The sequence below is a fragment of the Salvelinus fontinalis genome, chromosome 21, assembly GCF_029448725.1.
Source record: "Salvelinus fontinalis isolate EN_2023a chromosome 21, ASM2944872v1, whole genome shotgun sequence".
Classification (NCBI taxonomy): domain Eukaryota; kingdom Metazoa; phylum Chordata; class Actinopteri; order Salmoniformes; family Salmonidae; genus Salvelinus; species Salvelinus fontinalis.
Window position 1 is genome coordinate 10487939 of NC_074685.1, and position 17073 is coordinate 10505011.

General features: G+C 44.3%; 1 protein-coding gene across 2 annotated transcripts in view; it reads right to left on the reverse strand.

Annotated features, from left to right (window-relative positions):
* LOC129818143 (rho guanine nucleotide exchange factor 28-like) overlaps nucleotides 1–17073 on the reverse strand; it is a 116526-nt gene that overhangs the window by 97508 nt on the left and 1945 nt on the right. For both annotated transcript variants that reach the window (XM_055873780.1, XM_055873779.1), the window contains exons 2-4: nucleotides 14818–14861; nucleotides 7284–7440; nucleotides 6477–6893 (exon numbers count right to left, since the gene is read on the reverse strand). In XM_055873780.1, coding sequence (XP_055729755.1) covers nucleotides 6477–6893; nucleotides 7284–7440; nucleotides 14818–14850 — 607 coding nt within the window. In that variant the 5' untranslated portion in view covers nucleotides 14851–14861. The remainder of the gene's footprint in view (nucleotides 1–6476; nucleotides 6894–7283; nucleotides 7441–14817; nucleotides 14862–17073) is intronic.

Consider the following 17073-nt stretch of genomic DNA (forward strand, 5'->3'; position numbering starts at 1 on the left):
TCAATTGTTATAATTGTGAACTCTGTAGTGAAATCTTAGTCGAACGCAACTTTCCCTTTGTCTAACAAGCCGCTATGCCGGTTCAGCCCACTAGGGCATATTTCTCCCATCATTTCATGTAACTATTTTAAGTTTGTTTGTTTGTGCATTTCTGTGAATTAATTAGTTAGTAATAAATAAATGATTTAAGACAATTGATGTATGGATGACTCATAGTGAGGACTGGGTTCGTGCAGATAATCAACAATTTACAACGTTTGAATGAGACTAACGTGAGGTAAAAATAAATAAATCATTAATCAGAAGACTATTGATCAGATATGAAAATATCTGAAAGGTTATATTGGGAAATTATAACTTTGTAATCTAATAACTTTCCCTGGTGCCCTCGAATTCATAGTTAATTAGTTACGTTATTACTCAAGTGATCGCGTAATCCCTAATTACAGGAATCTTTGATAAAAACTATAAGTCTTCAATTTAATGATAGCAAAGACTCAACACATGTATCACTAGCCACTTTAAACTATGCCACTTTATGTTAATATACCCTACATTACTCCTCTCATATGTATATACTGTACTCTATACCATCTACTGCATCTTGCCTATGCCGTTCTGTACCATCACTCATTCATATATCTTTATGTACATATTCTTTATCCCTTTACACTTGTGTGTATAAGGTAGTAGTTGTGGAATTGTTAGGTTAGATTACTCATTGGTTATTACTGCATTGTCGGAACTAGTTTGGGTCTAGAGTGTCACCCCCTTTAAAGAGGGGGATGACCGCGGCAGCTTTGCAATCTTTAGGGATCTCGGACGAAACGAAAGAGAGGTTGAACAGACTGGTAATAGGGGTTGCAACAATGGCGAGGGATAATTTTAGAAAGAGAGTGTCCAGATTGTCTAGCCCAGCTGATTTGTATGGGTCCAGGTTTTTCAGCTCTTTCAGAACATCTGCGATCTGGGTGAAGGAGAAGCTGGGGAGGCTCAAGCAAGTAGCTGCGAGGGGTGCGGAGCTGTGGAAAGCATGGCCAGCCGTAGAAATGTTCGATTATCATGGATTTATCGGTGGTGATCGTGTCGCCTAGCCTCAGTGCAGTGGGCAGCTGGGAGGAGGTGCTCTTGTTCTCCATGGACTTTACAGTGTCCCAAAACGTTTTGGAGGTAGAGCTACAGGATGCGAATTTCTGTTTGAAAAAGCTAGCCTTTGCTTTCCTGACTGACTGTTTGTATTGGTTCCTGAATTCCCTGAACAGTTGCATATCGCGGGGACTATTCGATGCTATTGCAGTCCGCCACAGGATGTTTTTGTGCTGGTTGAGGGCAGTCAGGTCTGGAGTTAACCAAGGGCTATATCTGTTCTTAGTTCTACATTTTTTTGAAAGGGGCATGCTTATTTAAGATGGTGAGGAAATTACTTTTAAAGAACGACCAGGCATCCTCGACTGACGGGATGAGGTCAAAATCCTTCCAGGATACCTGGGCCAGGTCGATTAGAAAGGCCTGCTCGCAGAAGTGTTTTAGGAAGCGTTTGACAGTGATGAGGGGTGGTCGCTTGCCCGCAGACCCATAGCGGATGCAGGCAATGAGGCAGTGATCGCTGAGATCCTGATTGAAAACAGCAGAGGTGTATTTGGAGGGCAAGTTGGTCAGGATAATATCTATGAGGGTGCCCATGTATACGGATTTAGGGTTGTACCTGATGGTTTCCTTGATAATTTGTGTGAGATTGAGGGCATCTAGCTTAGATTATAGGATTGCTGGGGTATTAGGCATATCCAGGTTTAGGTCACCTAACAAAACGAACTCTGACGATAGATGGGGGCAATCAATTCACATGTGGTGTCCAGGGCACAGCTGGGAGCTGAGGGGGGTCTATAACAGGCGGCAACAGTGAGAGACTTATTTCTGGAGAGATTAATTTTTTAAATTAGAAGCTTGAACTGTTTAGGCATAGACCTGAAAAGTATGACAGAACATTGCAAGCTATCTCTTCAGTAGATTGCAACTCCTCCCCCTTTGGCAGTTCTATCTTGACGGAAAATGTTGTAGTTGGGTATGGAAATCTCAGAATTTTTGGTGGCCTTCCTAAACCAGGATTCAGACACGGCAAGGACATCAGGGTTGGCGGAGTGTGCTAAAGCAGTGAGTGAAACAAACTTAGGGAGGAGGCTTCTGATGTTAACGTGCATGAAACCAAGGCTTTTTCGATTACAGAAGTCAACAAATGAGAGTGCCTAGGGACACGTAGGGGCTGGGTTAGCCTCCACATCACCCGAGGAACAGAGGAGGAGTAGGATGAGGGTACGGATAAAGGCTAGCAAAACTGGTTGTCTAGTGCGTTGGGGACAGAGAATAAAAGGAGCAGATTTCTGGGCGTGGGAGAATAGATTCAGGGCATAATGTGCAGACAGGGGTATGGTGGGGTGCGGGTACAGTGGAGGTAAGCCCAGGCACTGAGTGATGATAAGAAAGCTTGCATCTCTGGACATGCTGGTTATACTGGGTGAGGTCACCGCATGTGTGGAAGGTGGGACAAAGGAGGTATCTAAGGCATGTACAGTGGGACTAGGGGCTCCGCAGTAAACTAAAACAATGATAATTATCCTAAACAACAGTATACAAGGCATATTGACATTTGAGCGAGACATAAATCGAGGAATAAAGCAATCACAGGTGTTGATTGGGAGAGCTAGCTAAGTCAACAACAGGTAAGACAACAACATCTAATCAGCTAAGTCAACAACAACAGGTAAAATGGCGATGAATGGGCAGAGAGGGTCGGTTAACTACACACAGGGCCTGAGTTCGGGGCTAGGGCCGACAGATAAACAAAGGTAAACAAAGTGGAGTACCGTGATAAATGAACAGTCCAGCAGGCATCAGCTATGTAGCGAAGTGATCATAGGGTCCAGTGTACAGCAATAGATGAAACAGGGAAGCCGCTAGGTAGTCGTTACTACGCTAGCACGCGGGAGAAACAGCATTTAAAGTTAGCAGTCCGGGGTAAGGAGAAGCGTCTGCTCGGTCGTCCGGCAAACGCCGGTTGAAGGCACAGCTGATGGAATTACGTCTGTGGACCAGACGTGGTGGTACGGCGGGCCGCCGTGTCGACGAAGGGAACGGGCCAGATGGCGAAAGAGGTATTGTGGTTGTGGTAATTTAGTTTGCTAGCCGGGAGATGCGCCTGGCTCAGGGCTAGCTTCGGGGCTGGGTCACTCAGTGGCAGCTAGCTAGCTGTGATGATCAATGGTCCAGGGTTCACGGCAGGAATCTGGCGTTGTAGTGGAGAAAAACAGTTCGAGGCTGGCAGGTATTATCCAGGCTAAAAAACAGCTGGTGCCTGAGCAGAGGGTAAAGGCCGCTAGCAGTGGCTAACAATGACTAAATAGCTAGTAACTTAGTTAATTAGCTGGCTATCTTCTGATGAAAGTTTTGGCTATAGGGTCAAAAAAAATAGCGGATCCGTGTCACATTGAGTGAGGCGGGTTACCAGAAGGTATATTTAATTTAAAAATGGAAAAAGAGATTGAAAAATAAATTGGAATATATACAAAAAAGGGGAAAATACAAGTAAACGAGAGGACAACAAACCACGTATGCACTATTACGCCATCTTGGAGATACGTATAGAGCTGTTATCTTCACTAGAGGCTCCGGACTGGAGGGCATCGCTGGAGGGAGGAGACGCAGATACAGCCTGGTGCGTGGGGCTGCCACAGGGCCCACCAGGCTGGGGAGACCTACAGGAGGCCTGGTCCCTAAAGGAGGCACAGGATGAACTGGGCTGTGGGGGAGCACTGGAGCTCTGGTGCGCAGCCTTGGCACCCCTCCTCCAGGCTGAATGCCCACTTTAGCCCGGCACCTCCAGAGTTCAGGCACAGGTCGAACCGGGCTGTGGGGGAGCACTGGAGATCTAGTGCTTACCACTTGCACCTCTCCACTTGGCTGAATGCCCACTTTAGCCCGGCACGGGCGGAGCGCAGGCAATGGACGCACTGAACAGTCCCAGCGCAACGGAGACACAGTGCGCAGAGCCGGCGCAGGATACCCTGGGCCGAAACGGCGCACCGGAGACCAGGCGCACTGAGCTGCCACAATCTGCCCTCTCGCATGGCACTTGCGAAGGGCTGGCATATAGCGCACCGGGCTATGAGCGCGCACTGGAGACACCATGCGCTTTACCGCATAACACGGTGCCTGACCAGTACCATGCTGCTTCCGGTAAGCACGGGGAGTTGGCTCAGGTCTATAGCCTGACTCCGCCAATCTCCCTGTGTTCCCCCCCCAAAAAAAATTTGGGGGGGCTGCCTCTCGTGCCTGCTTCGCTGACTTGCCTCATATTGCCGCCTCTCAGCTTTAGCTGCCTACAGTTCCTCTTTCGGACGGCGATATTCGCCAGCCTGTCTCCAGGGTCCCTTTCCGTCTAGTATCTCCTCCCAAGTCCACAAATCCTGAACCCTCTACTCCTCCATACCACGCTGCTTGGTCCGTTGTGGTGGGTAGTTCTGTAACGGTCATCATTGCATGAGGAAGGATCGGACCAAGTGTTAAGTGTTCATGATATTTATTCACACTGAACACTAGAACAAAACAACCAAGTGAGAAACGAAACCGAAACAGTCCTGTCAGGTGCAGAAAACACTAAACAGAAAATAACTACCCACAAAACACAGGTGGGAAAATGCTACCTAAGTATGGTTCCCAATCCGAGACAACGATAGACAGCTGTCCCTGATTGCGAACCATACCCGGCCAAAACAAAGAAATACCAAAACATAGAAAAATGAACATAGAATGCCCACCCAAATCACATCCTGACCAAACCAAAATAGAGACATAAAAAGCTCTCTAAGGTCAGGGTGTGACACTTAGTGCCAGCATCGGTTTACCTAATTTCTACACATTCCATTGGTTCACATTAGCTACCGACAGAATACAGTACATGTCACTATCTGAAATGCAGGGATTTTCTGCCATTGAGATCCTTGGGCGGGCCGGGTAAAGTTTATATATATGTATGTATATACATTATAAACATTTTCGGGATGGAATAACACTTTGTATAAATGTAAATGACTAAAACCAGATATGAAGTATGTAGAAAAAGATAGTGGCATATTTTTGTTATAATATAATCTTTGACAACTAACAATCACCAAAATAAAATCTAGACAGTCAGGGAGAATTGAAAATTCTCCAAACAATGAATTTATTGATAATTCTCCAAACAATTAATATAGCAGTATTGATTTTGTTATTTAAGCAAAAACACAGCATTAGCCATGGTGAATTGCATAGAATTGAAGGGAATTAAATTTAAAACCAACATTTTCTCTCGGAATTGTAGAATTGCAGGAAATGTCATGCTGTGATCTGTTTTACCTGTTCCTGTGATTGTCTCCACCCCCTCCAGGTGTCGCTTTCCCCCCAGTGTATTTATCCCTGTGTTTCCTGTCTCTCTGAGCCAGTTTGTCTTGTATGTTTAGTCAAGTCAACCAGTGTGTTTTTCCCGTACTCCTTTTTGCTATTCTCCTTTTTCTAGTCCTCCCGGTTTTGACACTTGCCTGTTTCTGGACTTTGTACCCGCCTGCCTGACCATTCTGCCTGCCTTGACCATGAGCCTGTCTGCCACTCTGTACCTCCTGGACTCTGATCTGGTTTTGACCTTTTTGCCTGTCCACGACCATTCTCTTGCCTACCCCTTTGGATGAATAAACATTGTACGACTCCAACCATCTGCCTCCTGTGTCTGCATCTGGGTCTCACCTTGTGCCTTGATAGGAAATTGGCTTAATAATGCAAACATTTCTCTACACCGCCAATATGGGGGCCATTACGTAGTGCCCATTGCCATGCCCCCTGCCACCCACCACCTAAGCCCCTTTTGACCCAGAAAAAAACCTGAAATGTAATGACTGTAAAGTATTGTAAATCATCTGAATAGGTTTCCTTTAAAGTGTCTGTTAACCTAACATAGCAGGCGTAAAATGAACTAGATCCCCGAAAACTGGTCTTGACGAGAAGAAGAAAAAGCAGATCACAGGCTCACTTCCCATTTCCCCTGAAACCCGGAACATCCGGCACAGGCTAGGTAAGCCTACACAGTAACTATCATCAATCGTTTTAATTGTAGAAAATAACACATTGATGATTATTCTTTCTGATCATGGATAACTGTCTCGGGTCATATCTTCCTTGCCTGTTACTAATTATAATCTATATGACATAGGTCTATAGGCTAAGTAGAAATGTGTACAGAATGTCTCAAGTTCTAAGGTATCGGAAATCATCTGGGAAAGCTAGTACAGTACACTTGATGGAACTGCTCCAAAACAAGCTGTTTAGGGTCAGATTCCCTACCAACCACAACACACAACTCACGTACCCCACTACACTAGTCATAGGGCTATTCCATAGCAGCACTGGGAAAGCCCTATGTAAAAAGCCCAAGTAGTATGGTTGGTTACCTTCTCTAGGTTGGCTGGCCTTGCCGCTCCACTCCAGAGGGTAGTTCAGGTTGGCCACGGCCTGGGTTATCCTCTCATCCATCTCCCTGAGATGACACTCTATCTGTGGATCAGGTCTGGGTCTCCCACCTCTAACCCCCTCCTCCTCCTGGTCTGTCTGCCCCAGAGAGTGCTCCTTTCCTGGACCAGCGCTCATGTCACACTCCATGTCCCCCTCCCCTGGAGCTGCTGAGACCCTCCTCAGAACCTCCAGGTGGCTCTGGGGACTCAGACAGTCGCTGTTGGCTAGCAAGTACTCGGCCACTTCCTGTGGCAAATCCCAGACGTACCTCAGGGAGGCCCTGCCTCCACAAGGCTTGGCTCCGCCCTCTGTGTGACGATACACTGTGACAGAGGCGGTCTCTTGGAGGTCGTGACCTGTGGAGGAGAGGAGACGAACAGATGACTGAGGATCAAATATGACAATAAGTGCCAACTCCCGATGAGACTGACACAAGTCCTTCTGACATTGACACACTACTAATATGGACACTGTGCAGCAATAACAGTTTTCTGCTCCTAAACATGATTTCTATTGAAGCTTGTGACACAGCAACATGGATGGTCTTAATTAGGTTAGGCAAACTGCTGCTATCTACTGATTTATTACAATCTCTGTTATGTTGACCTGAACTTAAAAGAGCAGAAGAGGAACTAATGATAACCCTGTATCAAACTAAGGGTTCTGTTCCAACCTCAGTCAGTAGCTTTGTGTAAGACAGTTAGACTGATCTGGGACCAGTGGACACTATAAACGGTGGGACTCACCAGGAACTGTGAAGCAAAGAGACTCTCCATCCTCCGCTCTCTTAACTACAGTAACATGGGCTAGTCTGGAACCTTCTAGAACCACGTAGAACTCTGTCTGTTCTGTTTCCCTGTCCAGATCTGGAACCTGTAACACAGCACGGACCTCCACCTGGCCCTAGAGAGAAAGAGAGAGAGGGAAACAGGGTTTAACTGTGTGAAATCATTCATTGGTTTTCTAACAAGAGAGAAGAACAAAGTAAAGGAGAAGAAGATGGACAACACATTCAACACATTCAATCAACACATTCCTGTGACTGTTCATCAAGGCCACCATTCATAACCTACTTACTACCACCTCCCCTCGCTGAACAGCCATAATAATGCAATGCTGGAGAATTCAAGTAAAAGGATAAAACACTTTCTCTTGCTTGTTGACAAAATGTGTGTCTGAAAGGTTTTTTATACTCTTCCTCACGCTAAAGCCTTTTGATTATTTTCACTCGTTTTCAGACGTTTCCTCCATTACCTGGATTCTGAGAGGTCCATCAGAGCTAATGATGGAGGAAGAGAGGAATAGAGAGAGTGAGAGAGAGAGGTAGAGAGAGATACACCCCTCTTCCATCTTTGTGACTGTGGGAATGCGCCACTCCTCCACCCATATTTCACCCAGCAGAGCAAACTGCCTCTTCAGCTATAACACAAAGACAAGTTATCCCTCGCTTTCTCTCCTCTTCATCCTTAACTCTCCCCCTCTCTTGACAAATCTCTGTTAATTGATTCTTCTGTCTTTCACCCTCATTTTTCACACACTTTCTCCATCTCTCACTTTCTCACCCCTCTCTCACTCTACCCATCTTGCTCTTTTTATCACACTCTCTCTCTCCTCTCTCTTCCTCCTTCCTCGCTCTCTCGCCCTCCTTCACGTGGAGGATTTTGTTTCCTTCCATAATTAGTATCGGTGGAGGTGGAGGCCTCTCTCTGAAGACGAGAAGGGTGGGATACAAATTACAGCTGTAACCTGATACCCACATGAAAGACGCCCAATCACACGGCTGCATAGTCCGTGGAAAAGTTGAGGACGGACAGACGGACATCAACATGTCACAGAGACCAGCCCTAATCTGTCTAGGAGTTATACACTGAGCTTTGGTGATCTTTGACAATACTTTCCCACAGAACACACAGCATTGTGAAGAACAACAACATAGGCCTGGCTGGCTATAAGGTCAGAGCTATTTCACTGCTCACTGGCCGCCAGATACAGGCTATTGAACCAAGGAAAATGACCCATGAACAATAAAAATGTCATGCACCAATAAGAACACCAAGGCAACCACACTTAATATTTCAGAATGGCTGTTTTCCTTGAGTAATAATCTGTCTATGAAGGAGGAATCCCAATGAACTCCACCATAAAATGGGAACTACCACAAGCACAAATGACAGCGGACAAGAAAACAAAACACAGACGTTAGTCATCAAATCAAAATCGGATATATTATCCACTTACACAATATATACACAAAAGTATGTGGACACCCCTTCAAATTAGTGCATTCGGCTATTTCAGACATACCGGTTGCTGACAGGTGTATAAAATCGAGCACACAGCCATGCCATCGCTATAGGCAAACATTGGCAGTAGAATGGCCCGTTTTGAAGCATTTATTTGGGCTGAAATTTCTGAGGCTGGTAACTCTAATGAATTTATCCTCTGCAGCAGAGGTAACTCTACGTCTTTATTTCCTGTGACGGTCCTTTGAGGCATTTGAGGGTTTTTGCGACTGCACTTGAAGAAAATGTAAAAGTTCTTGAAATGTTTCGCATTGCCTGACCTTCATGTCTTAAAGTAATGATGGACTGTCATTTCTCTTTGCTTATTTGAGCTGTTCTTGCCATAATATGGGCTTGGTATTTTACCAAATAGGGCTATCTTCTGTATACCACCCCTACCTTGTCACAACACAACTGATTGGATCAAAGAAATTCCACAAATTAACTTTTAACAAGGCACACCTGTTAATTGAAATGCATTACAGGTGACTACCTCATGAAGCTTGTGCAAAGCTGTCATCAAGGCAAACATATTTGGTTACTACATGATTCCATGTGTTATTTCATAGTTTTGATGTCTTCACTATTATTCTAGAATGTAGAAAATAGTAAAAAAATATGAAAAACCTTGGAATGAGTAGGTGTGTCCAAACTTTTGACTGGTACTGTATTTTTGGTCATGTAGTGTATGTTATCAACAGTAAGATAGACACTAACCACTTCAGCATAACCACCAAACACTACATCTATTGAATGGGAACAAGAAAGAGGAAGGCAATATGAAGGAGTGCTTGAGAGGTAGAAAACCAGTGTATTGACCTGCAACTGATAAGAACAAGATAACCCTTCTTTCTCATTTAGTTTGATAAGACCGGATTCACAGAGGGGTGTGTGTGTGTGTGTGTGTGTGTGTGTGTGTGTGTGTGTGTGTGTGTGTGTGTGTGTGTGTGTGTGTGTGTGTGTGTGTGTGTGTGTGTGTGTGTGTGTGTGTGTGTGTGTGTGTGTGTGTGTGTGTGTGAGAGAGAGAGAGGGTATGTGTGAGAGAGGCAGAGAGAGTTTGTGTGTGTGTGTGTGTGTGTGTGTGTGTGTGTGTGTGTGTGTGTGTGTGTGTGTGTGTGTGTGTGTGTGTGTGTGTGTGTGTGTGTGTGTGTGTGTGTGAGAGAGAGAGAGAGAGAGAGTGTGTGTGTGTGTGTGTGTGTGTGTGTGTGTGTGTGTGTGTGTGTGTGTGTGTGTGTGTGTGTGTGTGTGTGTGTGTGTGTGTGTGTGTGTGTGTGTGTGTGTGAGAGAGAGAGAGAGAGTGTGTGTTTGTGTGTGTGAAAGGGTGGCAGACTGACGTCACAGCGTTGATCCATGGCCTTTGCTCTGCTCCAGCCTTCCAGGCCTGCCACATCATTAAGCTGTGACGCTGTGACACTGTGACACAGTCGGATCGAGTGACACTGAATTATTACCGGTGAACTCACCTCCACTCCCTGGAAAGTGCAAGGGTTTAGGCCTGGTCCCAAATGGGATCATTATGGAAAACGAAGATGGTGGGGACTGAACCCCCCCAAAATGGTCACTTCATACTGAAGATAGCTCTAATCAAATCAAATCCCATGTTATTTGTTACATGCTTGGTAAACAACAGGTGTAGACTAACAGTAAAATGCTACTTATAGGCCCTGACCAACAATGCAGAGAGAAAAACAATAGAAAAATAATAACAATAGGAATAAATACACAATGAGTAATGATACATTGGCTATATACACGTGGTACCAGTACAAAGTCAATGTGCAGGGGTACAAGGTAATTGAGGTAGATATGTACATGTAGGTAGGGGTAAAGTGACTAGGCAACAGGATAGATAATAGACAGTAGCAGCGTATGTGATGAGTAAAAAGAGTTCATGCAAAAACGGTCAATGCAGATAGTCCGGGTAGCTATTAAGTTAACTATTTAACTAACTATTTAGCAGTCTTATGGCTTGGGCATAGAAGCTGTTAATTTATACCCAAGTCGAAGCTTAAAGGTAAATGCTGAATGAAGATTGTTTTTCTGTGGCAGTCTTCCTCGTATAGCCTATTTTCTGGAGGCAAAACAAAGCCCTTAACCAACCTGACTTCTAACTAACTTGGCTTGAATCTTCACCGTGCTCTCATGATGGTGGTGAAAACAACAGCAGCAAGGTCACACCAACATATCCATGGTTTCTAGGAGACCAGGAACCATCTCCCTCCTGAGTGATCACACGCACACACACACACAGGTGACGTCTACAGTAGGAAGCCAGCCCTGATCTAGCCTACTGCAGCAACAACAACAACAAGCGTAAAGCTCAACAACAGTTGACCTGAATACATGAGGTAGCCAAGTAGCCTCAAAACAAGAATGATACGAAAAACAGAAGCGGCATCTGATATGCTGGCAAGACTCAACTACACACACAACACACACACAACACACAAGTGCACACAAGCACACACAAGCACACTCCCGTCTAGTCTAATTTCTACGGTCTTTGAATAATGTACAAGAACAACTGGTGGAGCTGTGTTCTACTGATCCCTTTGAAGTGTGTAGATGATCTGAAGTGGACGAGCAGGTTGTAATCCTCTTATAGAATCAGAACAGGACTGATCTGAATGGCCTTTTTTTAAACTAATGACTTCATGGAACAGCTTTGATCAAAGACCATCTGAGGCCACAGTGCTTAGAACTCGGCTTTTTCCAACATAGAACTTGGTCCTGTGTAAATCAGTTGGTAGAGCATAGCGCTTCGCCAAGAGTCGTGAGTTCGATTCCGTCTGGAACCACCCATGCGTAAAATGAATGCACACATGACTGTAAGTTGGATAAAAGCTTCTGCCAAATGTCATTCATATTTTTATTTATATCTTTAACTCTGCCATTTTAAGTACCATACCAACTTCCAGGACATATACATGTACAATATGCTTGTATGAGTAGCCTACACACAAAGCATCTCAAGATTACTCAAAGACAATCAATCAAGCGTGGGAAAAATACATTTTAGAGGTGGGTAAATGTACTGTGTCCTTTGAAATAATGATGGGTGAAAATATTTAAAATATTCAAACGTCATGATATCATTCCAGAACGATGAAGTAGACACATGACAATGCAAAAGGAACCTTGATGTACTGTACATTCTATAATGTGAATCCATCAGGCCTTCATGGTGGGGGACTGTGGGTGTCTGAGCATCGGAACAGAGCAACGTTACAGTACACAGTCCATCAGCAGAGCTGCCTGAGCCACATTCCTCTGAACAAATCTAGCACACTAATGACACATTAATGTAAACGTCAAACTGACTGACTAAAACTCTCATGGCATCATAAGCATTTCTCACAGATTCTCGGGATTTATGGCCATGGATTCGTTCTTACATAATGTGCAGCAGTAACCTGAATTGTTGTGCAAACCTACAGGCATGAATGTGTGAAGAATGATACACAAAAGTTCAAGTTACAATCATGTCTAAATTGAAGTCCAGAAACGTCCTCCCTATTGCACTGAATGGTTGGTGCAGCAGATTAGGTCTGGATTAGTGGGACTACTAGATAATGTAGCCAAACACATTATGTGGTAGACCTAATGTGTTTTATCATATTTGCTTGCATCCAAGGGTCCTCTATTGTTGTACCTTGGGCTGCTAATCATCCAGTGATAAAGGAAAAACATGGTGAGATGTTCCTGTTATTCCCAGGTTGGTAAACCCGGCATGGCTAACACATTGCCTTCATTATCTGACACACTAAAAGGTTACAGTAATCATTAACCACAACTGTATGTACAGTAGATTGATACCGAGGCTTAGGACTGCCTCAACCAACAGTTTTTACCCCCTCTATCAAAGCATAGTGGCACCTGACACACACACATACACACCAAAATGTATTCCTTTTATCTCTGTTTCAAAAGTGGTAGAAAATAATCATCATGAACTTTTTAAAGAAGCAAAGACAATTGATGTTCTGTTTCCGTGTTTCTGTCAAGTAATTCTCTGTGACAGCTTTTGACCTATGAGAAGGCCTCACATTCCTCTCCTCTAACCCAAAACACCAGCAGCCTGCCAGTCCACTACCAGGTGATCTCTCACAGCCAGCCAACAATAGCACTGCCAGATCACCTCACACACACAGTATCAAACACACACATACCCACCTACACACACACACCTGGCCAAGCAGCACGGGAGTAGGCACACACACCACAAAATGCAGACACTTCATCTCATTCAAACTCAGTAAATCTCAGTGTGAACCTTCACACAGAACAAACCACAAATCACCAGACACAGGAAAATACACAGTGAGAACATCTACCTAGTATTCAATACTGTCCATTGTACTGACTACTTTCTGGTGTGGTGAGAGTCAAAGCAAGGCTCTATGTTGTCACTGTGTAGGTCTGCTCCACCAGAAAACTTTAACAGGCCAGTTATAATAACAGTCTTTAAATCAGTGAAATATAGAACAGCTTACATCCACAAAGCAGAGAGTGTTGATGTCTGGCTCTCATTCAGAGGTGCTACAGCGGCAGTGCTAGGACATTAGGGTGGAGACCACATCTCACCTTGTAAAACAGAAGTATATGTTCAACCTTAATGGTTCATTATCTTAATACTATACCAGAGAGGACGAAACTGAAACATGATCAAACCTAGTAAACTCTACTAAGAGTAGGTGGGAATTTGTGAGTATTTTCAAAGAAACAGGTTATACTGAACAGTGTTGTAAAAATGTCACTGCTGCTCACTAGTGAATTTAGAGTTCTGCAACCAGAGATTAATAATATGAACAAATAATGAACTCGAGAAAACTGGCATATGAATCATGAATGTTACGTGTTCCATGATAGACAGACCAAACCTCAGGAAACCAGGCTCTCAAAAACAGAAAGGAAACATTGGTGGCATAGTAAAACAAACTATGCCATCTCTCTCTCTCTCTCTCTCTCTCTCTCTCTCTCTCTCTCTCTCTCTCTCTCTCTCTCTCTCTCTCTCTCTCTCTCTCTCTTTCTCTCTCTCTCTCTCTCTCTCTCTCTCTCTCTCTCTCTCTCTCTCTCTCCACCAGAAATCTGGCAACGCTGGCTGGCCCACCCAGGATTCTACCACACAGGAGAAGAGGGAGATAGAAAAAGAAGGGGAGGAGAGGGAGGGGAAGTGAGATAGAAGAGAAAGAAAGAGACAGGTACAGAGACAGGTACAGGGACTAAGAGGGAGTGAGCGAGCGAGTCATTTCACACTAAATGAAAATAAATGAGGAGCGACCTTCTGAAAACACACTCCTCATTCACCTACAACAGAAAACACATGTATTGGAATAAGCATATAGACGCTCAGGTCTGGCCCTACCGGCTCAGACTCTCTGTCTCTCTGTCCACACACACACACACACACACACACACACACACACACACACACACACACACACACACACACACACACACACACACACACACACACACACACACACACACACGTATATGTATAAAAGCATGGGCTTTTAGTGGGCTCAGTAGGCCCATCTGGAAGAACAGGCTGTGTGTAAAGGTTTATATCCCAGGGGAGTGTAACACACCAGGGTTAGATTTCACCTGTAGCCCAACATCAACACAAGGCCATACAGTCAACAACCAACCAGAGGGAGAGAAAGGGAACTGAAAGGGGAAACAGAGAGAGGGGACACTGAGAGAGGGGACACTGAGAGAGGGGAAACGGAGAGAGGGGAAACAGAGAGTGGACACAGAGAAGGGACACAGAGAGGGGAAACAGAAGAGGGGAAACAGAGATGGGGAAACGGAGAGAGGGGAAACAGAAGAGGGGAAACAGAGATGGGGAAACGGAGAGAGGGGAAACGGAGAGAGGGGAAACGGAGATGGGGAAACGGAGAGAGGGGAAACAGAGATGGGGAAACGGAGAGAGGGGAAACGGAGAGAGGGGAAACGGAGAGAGGGAAGACGAAAGTGCAGGATGAACAGTACTTACATATAGAGGTACTTCTCCTCTGTTCAGCTCCATGTTCTGAGCATCTGATGAACCAATAAGAAGAAAAGGGCCATGCATATTATTACCATAGACTTTAAACCAACCACTGCAAATAACCAATATGTAACCACAACCCTGCATGCATCTGACTAACGACACAGTGTAACCATCGAGACCCTGATCAGCATGCCATGTACTGTAGCCCAGAATGGGTCCAAACTCCTCTCTAAGTCTGATTCATTAATTGAGCAGTCAGAGCTTCAGAATCACAAGGCTCTACTCTACGTGCGAGAAACAACCTAATCCTCTCATCATCCTGGTCTGTCGGAACTATGAAACACTGTTATCCTTTTAATATTATCCCATGTCCCCCTCCCTCCATTCCTCCCTCCATTTTTATTTCTCTCTTTTTTCTCCATGGTAAAGAGTGATCCAATCTGTCTGTCTGTGTCTAGAAAATGTTACCTTAAGCTGCCCATAATGAGATCATTTTTTCAAATTAAAAGGCTTTAGTGTGCAGTCTGTCTGTGCACGGTATAGTATTTGCTGTGTTTCTCTCTATTTGGTGGCAGGTTGCAGGAATGGAGGCCACTGTGCTGTAAGTGGAACTGTAGCCACATGCCTACACCTGATCCGCTGTGACTTCACTCTCAGTGTGTGTGTGTGTTAATACTGCATGACTGCAGAGTGACAGAGAGATGGTGTCAGCACTATAGAGGCATCGCTCAGTCTAGACACAAGGGGATGATGAGGAGAAAGCATATAGGAGTCAGAGAGGGACTCCCTGCTTTATTTGCATGCCTATTTTCCTATTAGGCCTTAGACTTTGGGTTACACAACACACAGGATAGGTCCCAAACAGAAACACACTCCACTCTCCTTGAAAAAGACCTCCTAACACTGACCCCTGACCTCTCTACCTCTTCAGTGTGTCTGTGTGTAACAAACCAGACACTAGGACTGGCCCAGAGGAGACTAGCTAACGTGAACAATGAACAGCACACAGTAGAGTACAAAAACGTCAAAACCAGGAGGAACACTAGTTTTGACATCTGGTCATGTGCCAGAAATATTTTCAAATGTGAAGGTCCAGAGAGGTCAAGTGTGAACAGATCTGTTTCCTCTCACATGATATCACCCACATCAACCGTACATTACCTGAACAGGTAAATCTTGATTTCACCATACTATTTGGTAATTAGAAAATGTACCAGCTCATTGTCTTTGGCACATTGGCCACTTAGGTGTGGTTGTAAGATTGTTCTCAGGAACACCCAGCTATATACTCAGTTATGCATTAGAGAATGATTAATGGCCCCTGAGAAAAGGATGCAAGGTGGAATGATGGCAATGTAACACAGCTGTCAAGAGAAGCACAACAAAAGTCCTCAGTCTAGGAAACTAATAGCTTCTACCCTCAAGCCATAAGGCTGCTAAATAGTTAGTTAAATAGTTAACCTAATAGCTTCTACCCCAAGCCATAAGGCTGCTAAATAGTTAGTTAAATAGTTAACCTAATAGCTTCTACCCTCAAGCCATAAGGCTGCTAAATAGTTAGTTAAATAGTTAACCTAATAGCTTCTACCCCAAGCCATAAGACTGCTAAATAGTTAGTTAAATAGTTAACCTAATAGCTACCCGGACTATATGCATTGACCGTTTTTGCACTAACCTTTTTGTCTCATCACATACGCTGCTGCTACTGTTTCTTATCTGTCACTTTATTCCTAATTATGTACATACAGTATCTGCCTCGTACCCCTGCACATGGACTCAGTACTGGTACCACATGTACACTGAACAAAAATATAAACGCAATATAAAGTGTTGGTCCCATGTTTCATGAGCTGAAATAAAAAATCATATACATTTTCCATACACACAAAAAAGCGTATTTCTCTCAAAAGTTGTGCATTAATTTGTTTATATCCCTATTAGGGAGTATTTCTCTTTTGCCAAGATAATCCATTCACCTGACAGGTGTGGCATATCAAGAAGGTTATTAAACAGCATGATCATTACACAGGTTTACCTTGTGCTGGGAATAATAAAAGGACACTCTAAAATGTGCAGTTTTGTCACACAACTAAATGCCACAGATGTCTCAAGTTTTGAGGGAGAGTGCAATTGGCAGGAATGTCCACCAGAGTTGTTGCCAGAGAATTTAATGTTCATTTCTCTACCATAAGCTGCATCCAACATCGTTTCAGAGAATTTGGCAGTACATCCAACCGACCTCACAACTGGTTACCAAGT